This window comes from Rhizoctonia solani, chromosome 3 (assembly GCF_016906535.1).
Source record: "Rhizoctonia solani chromosome 3, complete sequence".
NCBI classification, from domain to species: domain Eukaryota; kingdom Fungi; phylum Basidiomycota; class Agaricomycetes; order Cantharellales; family Ceratobasidiaceae; genus Rhizoctonia; species Rhizoctonia solani.
Genome location: NC_057372.1, coordinates 2549315 through 2563294, shown reverse-complemented (window position 1 = coordinate 2563294; position 13980 = coordinate 2549315). Strand labels below are relative to the sequence as shown.

Below are 13980 nucleotides of genomic sequence, written 5' to 3'. Positions count from 1 at the left end.
GGCGGATACTTCAGATGCCAACGCTCTTGCTCAACATACTTCGACATGCCGGACGGCTCTGACGATCACAAAAAAGCGATGGCGAGCTTGGACTGTCTGTCATTATTTAACTTATCCTCTGCCCGCTCGTCCTCGTTGGCCACTAGACCAAGACCGGTGAGGGTTGGGGAACCCCCGCGGCTGAGAAGCAGCGAGGGTAGACCCAAACTAGCTCTCGTGACTTGGGGGATGGTGGGTGGGATAAAAGTGACACGCAAAGGCGTGTCGCGGTACCCGGTTTGTACAAGGCGAGACGGCGGAGAAGATCGGACGCAAGTCGACACTGTATGAGGCGGTCCTCACGTGTCCCGGAGGTTCCGTGCCACCGTAGATGCCTTTCTACTCGGGTCTTCGCTCGACAAAGTTGAACTGCACTGGGTCCCGGGATGCGAATACCGAAAACGATTCCGTCCCGACGACGATCCCATCTGCCCGTGTGAGACCCCCCGCCAAACTCTCGACCACGTCCTTCGGGCATACCCTGCATACGACCACGCCAGAACGTCCCTCCAGGAAGCGTCGGGCTCGATGCTGAGCTCTGTCCTTTTGGGAACCGCCACCAGGCTCCGAGCTGTTGCTAGCTTCCTTGACTCAACGGACTCATTCCAAATTTAATCTGCTCTCCCGCATCCACCTGTCCACTTGTGGTGCCTCCATCCGCGTAGTTATGCTCTTTGTGGTTTCTTTTTCTATATGCTCCTCCTCTTCCTCTGTTTTGGGTCTCGGTTCTCCCTCACCTCCCTGCACCCACCCTGTACCGCAACCGTTTGCGTTTTTTTCGGGCTCCGGCTCTCTCAGACCTCACTTTTGTCGCGTAGTCCCACCTGTCTTGTGCGTTCCCCTTCTGTGCCGATCGTGTTCTCCTCCCCTCCATTGTTATGTATGCAGCTTTGCTCCAGTAGAGCCTCAATGTCTGACCATGTATTCGGGTCAGAGTAATAAATTGTAACAAAAAAGCGGTCCTCACGTGACTCTATCTTGCCGTAGATATTTAACGTTATGGGTATGAGACAACAACCGAGCATGGGAAACGCTCGGTAATGTTTCCTATTTTGAGTTTTCCACTTCAGAATTATCAGTTGGCTATTCAAATTGAGATTTATAGTAGGCCAAGGAGCTCTTACGTGACTATAGGTGGCTGAGCTATGGTAGGACAAGCACCCTGTTCATCACTGAGCGCAACAAATCTAAAGTTCGTTAACTATATATAGCAAAGTTTATCTACTGGGATACATCGGTTTGTTATCAAATCACGGTCGATCATCTCGATTCCCGCATATCTTATGAGCATACAACCAGGAGATCAGTCTCCTGGGTCAATCATACGCGACTCTTATGTATACGACTTATTTGTTCCTGGGGTTATAATCGCACGGTCAGTCGGTCGAACATAATCATTGCTTATTTTATTCTCTATTTACTAAGATACGGTGATATAAAATCATAAGAGCTGGAGATATATACTCAAGCTGTACCACCGGAGCCTGGGTAGATTTTGAATGCAGACTTATCATATTTTGTCAGCTGAGGACAGCCCAAGCCAGACAAAATCGGCGTAATCTTCGATGTCAAGAGACTAAGGACAGAGGCCAGGTCCCCCAGTATACCACCCTTCAGAACATCGGGTACGGCCTGCTGCGCTGCCTGGAATCTATTTTGCTGATGAGAAAATGACCGAATAATTCAATATATCAGTGGACTCACGCAAAGCAGAGGAGATTGTTTCCCTGAAGTAAGTTGACCGAGTTGTAAACACCGCCAGTGATGTTATTCAAATTGACCCCAGCAAAGCTATTCACTTTTCCTGTCTATGATTCGGGGTTAGAAATGTTTGCCGTGATACCTGTGGTTTCGGCCCAGTATGAGACACGCTTACATTTCCGCCTATCGAGAGAAATTCTGGATGTTCGAGGGACGCACTCAATAGGTCGGCGGTGAGGTCCAAAGCAGAGTAATCGGTGGGCCGTTTATACCAATTTGTCGGAATACGCTGCCGATATCAACATTCCGTCATATATAATCCTTAGTCGCCGGGCTACGTAGCCTCACCTCATATCCCCTCTGATATGTGAGGTTTGCGCTATTCCCGCTTACTGCAAAGAATGATTTGAGCACTTCGTGATTCAGCGTTCCTTGAGGCGATTCAACCGAGTGGTTGGACATCAAGCGGGTTACGAATGCGTGAGCAGTCCCGGAGGCGACTATTCCACTGAACTATTTAGAGGCAAGAATCAGTTGTGCTGGTGGCCAAACGGGTCCTTTTATATCTTACGGGTCCGTAAAAAAAGCTGATTATGATATCAATAATTAGAATCGATTTCCTGTAGACCAGAGCTACTTACTTAGGATTCCTAAATATTAATGTAAATATGAGCTGATGATTACGGGAAGGAATGAAAAGTAACTGACTCCGATACGGATGTTTTGAATCGTTCAACCCTATTCGCAACGATAACATTGTAGTCGAAATTAGCTTTGGGGTCTCCCTCTGTGAAATAGCTAAGCAGAAACAACGCGATAAAAACATAGATCAATACGCACCAGGTAGACGATCATAGAGCTTCTTGAAGTATGTAAGGTTCAAGGTATTGCCATCCCCATTGTTCATGTATGCATCCCAGCGAGTGGGAGACGAATCACTCTCATATTTGTTATGCGAGCCGCTTAAACCTTGGGGAGAGGCCAGAAGGGGAGGAAGTACTAGCTCCCCAGTAGGCCCACCTAATCTCAACCAGATCAATTTTGATTTCCATAGGACCAAAATACGTTGCCCTACCAATAGACCAGATGAAAGTAAGTGGATTTCCATCAAGTACCACTATATTACGGGGTTAGACATAAGAAACCAAGGTTTGAAAATAGTAATAGTCACCTCCCAGCGTAGATAATACCGTGGCTACGTCAATGCCCATACCAAATACCTTGTTGGAGGCTTCAATGGCCTTAGTAAAAGTAACCTGAAGCAGTTTTTAGTAAGAGGGTGGCTGGCTTAAGTTCCGGGCGAAAGCAACTAACCACACCGTTGTGAGGAAGGTACCCGTGGTTAGAGAGAGCCTATCAAGACCGTAAATTACGTGCTGTTAATCCTACAGATTAAAATGACGCATACATTTAGCCCTGGGCATGGTCCCTAAGAGGGCACATCTCTACATCAGCATTAAATTTATTTAATAAACTAATAACACACCCTTTTATCGCCCGCACCGGGTGGCTGGAATGCATGTTTTCCGGTCACATCAATCTTCTGCTTGACTGGATCGAAGTTGACTGATGAAGCTGCGTTAGATTGACGCTTGGAGTTGGCTGAACTCGCGGCAAATGGGCACCCAGAGGCCTCGTTCCGCACATCTTTTCCTGTCGTCGGGAATGCTAGCACAGAGGTAGCAAGAGCCAAGGAAATGCCAGCCAGTAAGTTCCGCATGGAAAACAAAATGATGTTTAGTACAGGGCTCAAAACTGGGACGAGGGAACATGTGCGAGCCATACAGGTATTTGTATCTACTTATCCTAGGGCTGAGCTTCTAGCTATCCCTCACATGTACAAGGGCCGAGAAAATATCTGAAGCATACAAGCAATATTCCGAACAGGGGAGTGAGAATTACGTGAACCTCCTGGATTAGCTGAACAACATGAATATGATGAAACATCTTCTTATTTTATTTTTTCTGAGAGGGTGCGGCAGCAAGAGAAGTAATTAAAACACCCGTACATTCCCGCAGCGAGGCTGCTGCCCAATCATGTTCGTCAAGTTCGCGATTCTTTTTTAGAAGGACAGTCATTATTCAGCCGAGAAGAAATCAATTGACAAAGAAGTTGGGCAAGTATCTGGGCTGGAGTTCAAATCCCATACCGTGGACGTTACTTCGTTTCGGGGTCGAACACGGATGGAAGTACGCCAAGAACAAACGCTGCCTCTTCGACCCGGTGCGTGAGTACTAGAAGTTTATCACGTTTCATTTCCCATTCCTTCAAATCTTCTCTTTCGCCTCGATTGAGTCGACTTTCGTCCCCTGCAATATCGCTTCTGTCTCGTTTATCCAGAATCGACTGCACGCGCTCTTTTTCTACGTCAAGCCTCTCGACGATATTCGCGAGAGTTCCATGCAACGAGGCCAAGATTGTCGCATTAGCTCGTGCAGAATCAATGTACCACAGATAAATTGTCCGCGCTGGCTGTCGGTCTGCAGATTTAGGAACTTCTTGAAGGGCGACGATATTCGCCGTGTTAAGGGTATTCACGAGAACGCGCACATCATTAGGCGCAAGCATTGCAATTTTCGCGATCTAATCCAGGGCCCGGTCAATCAATTCCCCCCTGATACACCGGACTAGAATACGTACATGATCTTCATGAAGTTTTCCTTTTTCGTCCAAGACACGAAGTATTCGGCACGCGTGGTCACCCCAGCGATCGCGGACAGCACCTTCTACTACTCCACGCTTCAGCCTTCTTGAAATTGCTTCAAACTCGACGGCAACCTTTCCTCCTCCTCCTCCTCCGCCGCTGCCTATTTTAAGGTACGTTTAATTTGGTTGTGGGGCTCGTTCGAAGCTATGGCTTACCACTGATGCTCAGGAACGCACTTGCTACCCCCCATGTGGTGGGATTGTCCGCGCATGCAAGTATCGATATAAATTCGCGTATGACAGATGTTCCAACGCCAGAACCTTTAAGGTAGAGCCCTCGTTCCAAATGAGCGTTCTCAGGAATCTGTTGCGAAATTTGATTGGTAGGTATGGGGTCTAGATTTTGGTTTGAGTGTAAAGCGGAGCACGTCTCGGTAAATGTGCTCACCGGAACGGATTTCATCCAACTGCGTCATTTTGGGCTCGCACACTTGGAGAATTCCTTTGAGAACGGCTGCTGCTTCGTCATTGTACTTCTCTCGTGCAGCTGCTACAATCAACTGAATCATTTGTTTAGCATCTCTGACGCCAAATATAGGACTAGCCCACTTGACTCCGGATATGAATGTTGAATTTAGCATAGTTCACTTTGAGATATGCTTCGGGCTGGAATGAGAAAAGATTAGTCTCGGTTGTATTATATCAAGTGGCCGACCACTTACATCAATGACGTCCTCTTCCACAACCTGCCGCTATAGCCCCGCAATTAGTGCGTCACGGTGTACTTACTAGTTGCCAGCAATTACCTTTTTGGATCTCCCACTGCCTCCTTCCTTGTTTTCTTTATTTTTCGCCTTTCTTTTGATTAACCCAACAGACGGTGCCTCCGCTTCTTCCCGCTCTCTTCGAATCCGTACCTCTGCCGTGATACGAAACTGTCGGGAGTCTTTCGGAGCCACAATTCCGACATGTTTCTTGCGCTCTTCGGCCTCGTACCGAATGAGTTTATCTCGTGGTGATATGTGCGACGCAGGAGTTGATACCCGAAGGTGAGACGATGTGAGCAGTTCGAGCGCAACTTTAATGTAGGCTTCCGACTCTATAAGAATTATGACCTATCGTTCCAAGTTGAACACAATACTTGTAGCGCTAACGAAACTTACCTTTTTGGTTGTCGGATTTGTTCAATAGTCGGAGTATGTCCGGCAGCCGCAGTTTACCATGGTCTAAGATGATAGATATGATCGCTTGACCCTATTTTCAAGTCAGACATGCACTGCATAACAAAGTTCAGTCAACCGCATGCTCACCGGTACCCCAAACTTCTCCTTTGTGATAGCGAGGATTTTCCCAAAGCGTTGGCGCGCAATGCACTCTTCCCAGTCTATTTCGACAACTTCCCCTTCTATCGCGTCCTCGGCATGCCAAACCAGGTTGTGCTGAATAAGAGCAATGACAGCTGCTCGAACCAAACTTGGCTTCAACCCAGTGAAACGGATAAGAGTCGGGAGCTGTAGCCGGCCTCGGTTCAGCAAAGTACCAGCGACTTTCTGACAGGCGCATTAATCAGTGGCTGAAGTCAAGTATATGGGGTAGATAAATGAAGAGACATACCCCCGCGATCGGACCAAAGTGAGAATGGACAATTTTCTCACATAGCCGTGCTGTTTCCTTGCCCGCCATCGCCCACTCAAGGTTTTGCTGTGAGTCACGTGGGTGAGCGGTTTGCCTTGTTTCGCATGTAGCTCCTTAAATATGAATCAAAAAAAAATGTGAGTCACGTGGGCAGCTGGTTCCAAAATTGTAACTAAGCGCCCAAAGCAGCTGTACAGATCCACTTCAGTAATTTATTGCGCCGGTTCAAGCAACATGTAATGACCCCTCCTCGTCGTATCATCGCATTTAGTCGCTTCGTCAATTATTGGGTCTCTAAATCAATGCTCAAGATGTCGGCCACTTATCTTCCCCCAGTAATGTACCAAAAGCTATTCGAACGTGATGATCCAACCCCGCTACGCCCCAAGTCTGTCCGCTTTCCCGAGCTAACGCCCCAAATCTCAAGCTTGAAGCTAGCCGGGAAACGTGCACCGGAACAAGTTCTGACTACGCTGCATCTATTAAATGATGATATAAAGGCTGCTCATGACATCGCAGAGCCCTGCTACGACCAGGTAAGCAAGCGATCCTCGCACGTACATGCGCAATAAATCACACAATTGACTCGGAACTTGCATGAACAGGGTATACATACTTGTGATTATCAGCACGGTATTGTGCATATTAGAGACGGAGATTATGGTAACGCAAGGTGGTGGTATGTTATGTCAGAATAAGACTTGAGACGACACTTGATGTCATGCAGGTTCAGACAGTTGTCGGATCCCTTGCTCGTAAAGAACTTTGCGAAGAATGCGAGCGAGAATCTATCCATGAGTGAAGCGCGACAGAGAGCGCGGTACTTCGTAGGTGAATGCGAGGAGATAGGGACTGGGACCTCAGATGATCAGCGCTTAGAGAGGAAACTGTACGACCAACTGAAGAATTTGGCAGACTGGTCGATTCGCGAGTTTGTTAAAGGAAATCAATCAAGTTCGTATCAATATCAAAAGACATATTTAAGCATGTAAAAAGTTCAGTTTGGTTAATTCTATGCAACGGGTGTAGGTTTTACAGGTGAGGATGGTACCTGGGGATCCGATTCGGTGATGGATCGCCACCAATGTACCATCATACCAGCAGATGTCCCAAAGCCAGCGCCACCTAGGAGAAGGTCGAGCACCCGTGCCCGCTTAAGAAATATAGCAGGTGTCAACATTGCACCCAAGAGCATCCCAATCGTTGCGTGGTCATTCAATCGAAGGAGGCTACGCTATAAACATGATTATAAAATAATGCGTGTTTTCGATGGACCATGGACTCACGTCATATGCCATCTTGACCCTGACCCTATGTACTCTTTCGGGGCTACTGGACGTAGCCCAAGCCCATCCTGTACCTGCTCCAGCGACGGCACCGCCCAATCCACCCATCCACGTTGCACGAAGTGTTTGCTGAATTGACCAGGGTCTTCGCCGTGCAAGGGCATACCCAGTGTATGCAATGGGTGCAATGAGAGATAAAGATTGGTATCCTATGGTATGCAAACACCCACTAAGCTTTATGCTGTAAATATCGTATTTGGTACTAACCTCTTGTGCTATATTGTCGGAGGATATATTCCGAGTCTGCCGCATGCGCCGCTTCAACTATTCCCAAGTCAGCAGCAGTGACCATTTTAAAATATTTGTATCGTATTTAATGGGGCCTGAAGGGGTGCCTGAGTTAAATAGCTAGCAAACTTAGTTGGGGGATACTGTAGTAGACGACAAGCAAGCGTCATATACGCTTGTCCATCCATCCGGTACGCACGTGATTCGTCGCGTAATCGAAGATCTGTTTATCCTGATCATCATATAATTACCTATTATATATCTCTTGTCTGGCGCCCACCACGGCAGCTTTGTTCTCTTCTCGATTAACGATGCCATCTTCAGCGATTGCCCATATTGCTGTCTTCTCGGTTGGTGCGGCATTGGGTGCTGGAATCGCAGCAGGAGTCGCGTCAAGGAAACATGCCAAAAATATAAGTGTTGCACCACCAAGCGAAAGTTCTTCTCAGATCGCCGGCTCAGCGCCTCTGCAACTGCAAGGGCCTCTCATCCAAGCATCAAACACGAGAGCGCATGGAGTACTACAGTTGGCACCTACAGTGCCGTCCGATGTGCTACGTTACGGAAACCCAGGTGAATTCAATCATTATAGGCCTGCTTGGTTTGTCGCAAACCATTCCTAGGTCCCATCTCCGATTTGATTGTACGCAAAGCATATGTCGCCGGGTACGACAGAAGGCTGAGGCATCCAGCATGGGTAGATATTTCTATGGTTTCACCAATTCATCCGAGTCTTATGGCCCATTTCCTAGACCGCAGAGCATCTTACGCTCTCTTCGTTATCCAAGTCAGCGTCTAAAGGAGACCGTTCAAAATCTGAATTCAAAGAAGATCAGAGTCTCCCTGTGTCTTTCCGTGCGCGGCTTCAAGACTACTTCAGAAGTGGGTATGATCGAGGACACATGTAAGTTGCATGATGAACTACGCACTTATGCCGGGTTATTCATACCTGGGATGATAGGGTTCCTGCTGCAGATGCCAAAGTATCACAGGCAAGCATTCAGCTTGAACGTTTCATATAATCACTAACTTTGAAGCTATTCTATAGGAGGCAATGGATGAGACATTCCTTTTATCTAACATCGCACCTCAAGTAGGCAGAGGGTTTAATCAGCACTGTATGTCCCTTTATGCATATTAACATAAAGAATCCGTCACTCATCCAACATAGACTGGGCATACACCGAAGATTGGTGCCGACGACTTACTAATACATTCCAGGACGTATTTGTCTTTACCGTCCCACTTTACCTACCCAAACAAGATCAGGACGGAAAGTATCGCGTCGTATGTCTCTACCGTTTCAAACTTTACAATCGATTTACCGGTCTGTTAGACTTATGAAGTGATTGGAAGCCCACCAAACGTCTCTGTTCCAACTCACTTTGCAAAAGTTGTACTGGGTTCTCGCCCATCCTCGCCTTCAACACCTCAATTAACTGAACTTTCCCTTGGAGCGTTTGTGTTACCAAACTCAGAAATCCCAGACGACACACCATTGACAAAGTTCGTTGTCCCTGGTACGCGTGTATTTATGACACAAAATGGATATAAACTGACCGAACTCTTGCGATACAGTGGAAACAGTTGAAAGAGCGGCAGGTCTGGTATTGTTTTCGGACGACATTAAACAGTCGTCCAAACACATCTGTCAAACGGCCCAATGCGAGGTCATCGTTCGTCGATTTGATGATGCACAGCGGCAAACGCGAAGAGCTCTCCCTGCGCCTAAGTAGCTATGTATACGATTCCATGGTAAATTTAACTGGGCTTCAGTAGTGAACTTTCTAAATTCACAGGGGCGGGCGTCAAGTGTGGTTATATTCCATGTATATCATTATAAAGTCCAAGATTCGTAAAGTGCTAGCTTAAGCAACAACCCAAGGTGTGCTTACAAGTCTCTGCACACTAAGTAGTGCTCGGTACCGAACATCCGCGTCGGGATGAGACATGAGTTCCATCACACGCGCCTTGCCACCGAGTTTAGTTACAGCTCTGTCAAATAAATATGCTCGGTCATCCCCTAGAGGAACGGAGATTTGAACAACGTACTTCTTCCCGCGATCATGGTGTTTAACGTATTGTCCAAGGTCATGGGCCGCAACAGCAAGGACAGTGCTACTCTGCGACGTCTTAAGCAACTCAACCAGCCGCTTCAATTGAGCAAAGTCCTTCTCGTCCAAGCGAGCTGCATTTTCTTTCCAGAAAGCTTCAGATTCGTGCACGGGGGACCAAGACAAATGGCCAGAAGCAAGTTCAGATGTGTATTCATCATAGGTCCTAATGGGTCAACCGATTAGGAATCATGATTAAGGAACTCATCAAATAAAGTGGGATGGACTCACGTAAGGCTTTCGAAGTTCTGTTGCAATAAGTCTCTCAAAAATGTGATATCGTCCAGAATCTCCTCATCTGTCCACTTGCGCGTAGCCAAGTTCTTACAGAAGGGTAGTAGCTTGGCCACAAGCATGGATGGCAAGTTTGCAGTTGGCGCTTTGGTGGCCAGGTTCTGTCCGTACTCATCGTACCGGGTCTCGAAACAAACAGAAAGGACTTGCCTTGAAAGTGGCGATAATAACCCTTATGACTTTCTCCTTTCCTGCGCCCTGTGCGATTCCAACCAGCACAGGAATTACATCAAACTCGGTGTTGATTCCTTCTGCAACTGCCTGATCGAAACTTAGCAACCACATTGCATAGCCAGCCAGGTACGCTGTCTGCGGTACTGGTACTGGAGGACCTTTAAGAATCTTTACTAGCCCCCTGATGATTTCCCGGTTCTGGTTCTGCCACGCCAAGCTTCGTGCAGAACGAATAGAGAGGAGGGCAGCCAAGCATTGAAGTGACACATCCTGAGCATTCGGGGAGGACGAATGGATGTTCACAGATAATTTGTGAAGGAAGGGCGTTATGACATGTTCTGGTGGTGGGGCGTTTGTAGATGGAGCCAAGAGTGCTGTGAGGATCTGTGCAGACTTGAGCCGTACGAATTCGTCATCCGAGTCTAGAGCCCTATCTCACTTCCAAATGAATAACGAATCGGAAAGGAAGAACGAGACTTACTTTACGAGTGGGTCAAAGGGTAGCTCTGGGTCCTGATCTGAGGTTCTAAGGAACAACCCAACACGCTCTTCATGATCTATTTCCTTTTTCAGTATCTCTATCGTCGATTTAATTTACTCAACTGACCAATCAAAGCATCACCAATCATCACAAGCACGGCTTGGGTAGGCTCTGTCCTCGCCAGTTTCTTAAGTATACTCGTGAAGAGGAACGCGTACTGGGGTCCCTCGCCCATTAAGACCGAATTCAGCTTTGAGGGAGGTTGCTTATCAATTTTCTTCAGCTGAGAGAGGTCCTCTGTAGAGATTTGTCCTGCACGTTGATAACTCTATCATCAAGATTAGTATCAGAGTAAAGACACAGCAGTTTGAGCAAACGTGCCTCCCATGATAAACTCCTCGACCGAATCCGGGTGGCTTGCTCGTCTAGAAACGAGCTGGACACAAGTGCAATTGACATGTCTAGGTTTATCGCTCCAAAATAAGATTAGGAGATTAAGTCACCACCGTAGTCGTAGACGAGACGACCCAAACAAGTCGCGCTCAGGGGCTCGATCGTCATGGCGCTTACGGACTCCACGGAACGATTTTAATATCAACGTGATAGCCCCAGAGACGGGTTTCGCAAAACGCTCCAGGTCGCTCGAGCACAACAAACGAGCATCATAAGCGTTAGCAACGAATTAGTAGCTCTATCAAAGTAACTCTGAGTGATTAGTTCAGGCTCAATGAATCATTGTAGTTTTCTTCTGACTACAGCTTTTGGGGGTATATATCACCTTACCTGCATATCTTTCTGAAGTGTGCGTACCTAGAGGAGATGCTGGTTATACTAATCTCGAACAGATGCTCGAAATACCAGCCGAACGGTCCTTCTGAAGAGATAGTCGACCTTGGTTTGAGAGCAGTCGACGAACTACTTAGACATAAGACCAAGGCCTCAGGAAACAGGGGTAGGAAGGTTGATCCGGTTGTAATCATATGCATGCTGTGTATGCATTCATACAATGGCGCTAATGCATCCACTTGAACTTTGGGTTTGCCATGTTTCTTCCTTGATCCGGTAACACATATTTACGAGCTCACAAGGGCGCATATATCCAGTAGTCACTACCGGGTAGTGGTGGACTCGGTACTAAAAACACTCAACACGAAGCGCCGCTGAACCAATAAATCTAAATCACGTTTCACCGAAAATGATAATACAAGTCAAGTTCTAATTCAATTCAACCGTTTCAATATCTCTACCTCCCCCTCTCTCAACCCACACCTCACCCAATACATCCCACTCGCCAAGCAAGACTCCGCCCTCTCCAAACACCCGAACACCTCCGATCCTAACAATCCCCACACCTTTCACAGCCACAAACTCCAACTCTACATCCACCCACCCTTCCCCCTTCCCCTCCTTTTCCTTTTTGGCCAACTGGACTAGCGGGCCCTCTGTGGGCATCGGGGCCGGTTCGGAAATCACGACCGGTTCCAAAACGCGTGAGCTCGGGCCGAGAAAAACGGGGCTTTCGATGGGGGCCTTGTCCGAGTACGGCGGTGGTAGACCTGTTGGCTGGCCGAGATCGGATTGGAGTAGAGTCCCGAGGTCGGGGGCGGGAGCGGGGACGCTTGTTCCTCCGCGCGGAGTGCTTACGCCCGGGCTTGTCAGAGCGGACAAGAGGGCTCGGGGAGAGGCTACTTCCGGCGCCATTGGCGGGGCTGTTGCTTGGGGTATCGGACGGAGGGAAGAATGGTGAGTATGTTGGATCGTGAGTACAATCTGTCGGGTTGGTTTTTCTGGTGCTTCGGTCGAGGTGTCGATGAGTTGGTCGGCGGGAGGTATAGGAAGAGGAGCTAACGCTCCGACAGCGCACTTGATTTTGAATGGTCTGTCTAGGTAGATGGTTGACGGGATCTCGGTGACTACCAAGTCGACTTGAACGTCCTTCGCTGCCCCTCCTAAGGTTTTCAAGGCTACCGTCCCAGCTACACTCCCAGAGACTGCGCTAGCCAAGCTCACCGTCCCGGAAGCTGGTACAGGGCCAGGAGACATAGGCCTGCTCATACTTCCCGTCCGGGGCTTGTATGGAACTGGGCTTCCAGGACGGCCGGTTTGTTGACGTTGCTGTTGGAGGTGTGGAGGAATTGCGGGTGCTGGTTGTGGTGCTGGGGGAAGTGGAATTTTCCGCGACAACATCTGAGTTTCGAGATGCCAATTATGAATAAGGTGACATTTGGATAGGCAGGGAGTAAGAGGAAAAGAGGTCTAGGCGGCAGGGACAGGGTGGAGTACATACCGAAGTCAGTAGCCTTCCTGGTTCGCCAAACGAGCTACGCCAACTCATGTCTAATCTCCCGAGCGCAATGATCGTTCCTGGAGGGTACGGTATCGGGAATGAAGGAGTGGCAGCGGGCGTGGCTACAAGTATGTATAAATATTGTCGAGTATCTTGAGGTCTGAGAGATGTTTCGTTTGTCTTGGATCCCGAATCTGATTCTGATCCAGAGTTGGACACAGATTTGGGGTTTGCGTCGGCCAAGACCCAACCCTCAGCACACTCGAATTGTATTTTCTCGAAATAGAGTGGTTTGGTAGTGAGATTCTGAACATGGACCTCCAAAAAGACTTTGTTTCTTTCGTTTCTATTCAATAATGCTGAAGGAGACCGAGGAATATGGACTTTCGTTCGTACACTCAGAGGATTGGAGACCTAGACACGCTCAGTAACCTCATCGAAAGCGAAGAAAAAGAGCTTACAATAAATTTGTAAAACTTCCTTATAGTTCTCAAAGTGGGATTACTCGGATCTTCAGGTGGAATAGAGTTGTTCCGCAGCGCAGGTGGAACATGGTATCCAACCGTGCAGACCAAAACGTGCTGCCCTAGCTCCTTCATCTCATGACTAACCACGAGCGAGAACATCTGGCCAGGCTCCAATCGGCTGTCAATACCGCCCACTTGTCCCAAGACCGTCTTGGTTGAAGCCGTCTGAATCTCAACGAGGAGATGTGACCCCAGTACGGTGTGTGCTGATTCGTTATTAACACACAGCGCGGAAGTGAATGTTTCGCCGAGTGAGATAGACCCAAATGCTTCGGGCAACAGGAGGACTTGTGACTGTGCGAGGTCTCGGAGTGTGCTTGGGATCCCATCGAGGGGCTGGGATTCGAGCGAGAGTGGGGAAGCGCGGGCATGGGCAGCCAGAGCGGTCGAGTCTGAGAAGAACGGGAGCGGATGGGCGGACAATGACGGGCGCTACCAACCAACGAGCTTAAATCCTCATTTCCGGCCAATTATAGCAGGGCGTACCGAGACCCGCATCACTTTGAG

General features: G+C 48.2%; 6 protein-coding genes across 6 annotated transcripts; 2 read left to right on the top strand and 4 right to left on the bottom strand.

Annotated features, from left to right (window-relative positions):
- Window positions 1–1503: 1503 nt before the first annotated feature.
- RhiXN_03228 (peroxidase family 2 domain protein) lies at window positions 1504–3460 on the bottom strand (the record flags this gene model as incomplete). Its single annotated transcript, XM_043323045.1, has 13 exons — window positions 1504–1690; window positions 1744–1847; window positions 1916–2029; window positions 2089–2253; window positions 2312–2327; window positions 2382–2390; window positions 2449–2527; window positions 2581–2760; window positions 2816–2857; window positions 2912–2996; window positions 3055–3093; window positions 3149–3169; window positions 3227–3460. The coding sequence occupies 13 exons, from the start codon at window positions 3458–3460 to the stop codon at window positions 1504–1506; spliced, it is 1275 nt and encodes a 424-aa protein (XP_043178541.1).
- Window positions 3461–3898: 438 nt separating this feature from the next.
- Window positions 3899–6070, bottom strand: RhiXN_03227 (DNA-directed RNA polymerase III subunit C3; the record flags this gene model as incomplete). Its single annotated transcript, XM_043323044.1, has 10 exons — window positions 3899–4324; window positions 4382–4548; window positions 4604–4783; window positions 4836–4947; window positions 4997–5053; window positions 5110–5139; window positions 5194–5486; window positions 5551–5641; window positions 5698–5937; window positions 6002–6070. 10 exons carry the CDS (start codon window positions 6068–6070, stop codon window positions 3899–3901), a joined length of 1665 nt encoding a protein of 554 aa, XP_043178540.1.
- A 191-nt stretch (window positions 6071–6261) lies between these two features.
- On the top strand, window positions 6262–6824 carry RhiXN_03226 (uncharacterized protein; the record flags this gene model as incomplete). Its single annotated transcript, XM_043323043.1, has 2 exons — window positions 6262–6558; window positions 6750–6824. The coding sequence occupies 2 exons, from the start codon at window positions 6262–6264 to the stop codon at window positions 6822–6824; spliced, it is 372 nt and encodes a 123-aa protein (XP_043178539.1).
- Window positions 6825–7034: 210 nt separating this feature from the next.
- RhiXN_03225 (RNA polymerase III subunit RPC82 helix-turn-helix domain-containing protein) lies at window positions 7035–7660 on the bottom strand (the record flags this gene model as incomplete). Its single annotated transcript, XM_043323042.1, has 3 exons — window positions 7035–7256; window positions 7309–7517; window positions 7576–7660. The coding sequence occupies 3 exons, from the start codon at window positions 7658–7660 to the stop codon at window positions 7035–7037; spliced, it is 516 nt and encodes a 171-aa protein (XP_043178538.1).
- A 247-nt stretch (window positions 7661–7907) lies between these two features.
- On the top strand, window positions 7908–9332 carry RhiXN_03224 (DNA/RNA non-specific nuclease; the record flags this gene model as incomplete). Its single annotated transcript, XM_043323041.1, has 8 exons — window positions 7908–8169; window positions 8220–8293; window positions 8349–8500; window positions 8558–8579; window positions 8645–8714; window positions 8768–8883; window positions 8933–9116; window positions 9175–9332. The coding sequence occupies 8 exons, from the start codon at window positions 7908–7910 to the stop codon at window positions 9330–9332; spliced, it is 1038 nt and encodes a 345-aa protein (XP_043178537.1).
- Window positions 9333–9464: 132 nt separating this feature from the next.
- On the bottom strand, window positions 9465–13971 carry RhiXN_03223 (uncharacterized protein; the record flags this gene model as incomplete). The annotated part of the gene is made up of 9 exons (XM_043323040.1): window positions 9465–9876; window positions 9942–10033; window positions 10125–10608; window positions 10660–10735; window positions 10786–10987; window positions 11929–12846; window positions 12947–13360; window positions 13408–13905; window positions 13960–13971. The coding sequence occupies 9 exons, from the start codon at window positions 13969–13971 to the stop codon at window positions 9465–9467; spliced, it is 3108 nt and encodes a 1035-aa protein (XP_043178536.1).
- Between the last annotated feature and the right edge of the window lie 9 nt (window positions 13972–13980).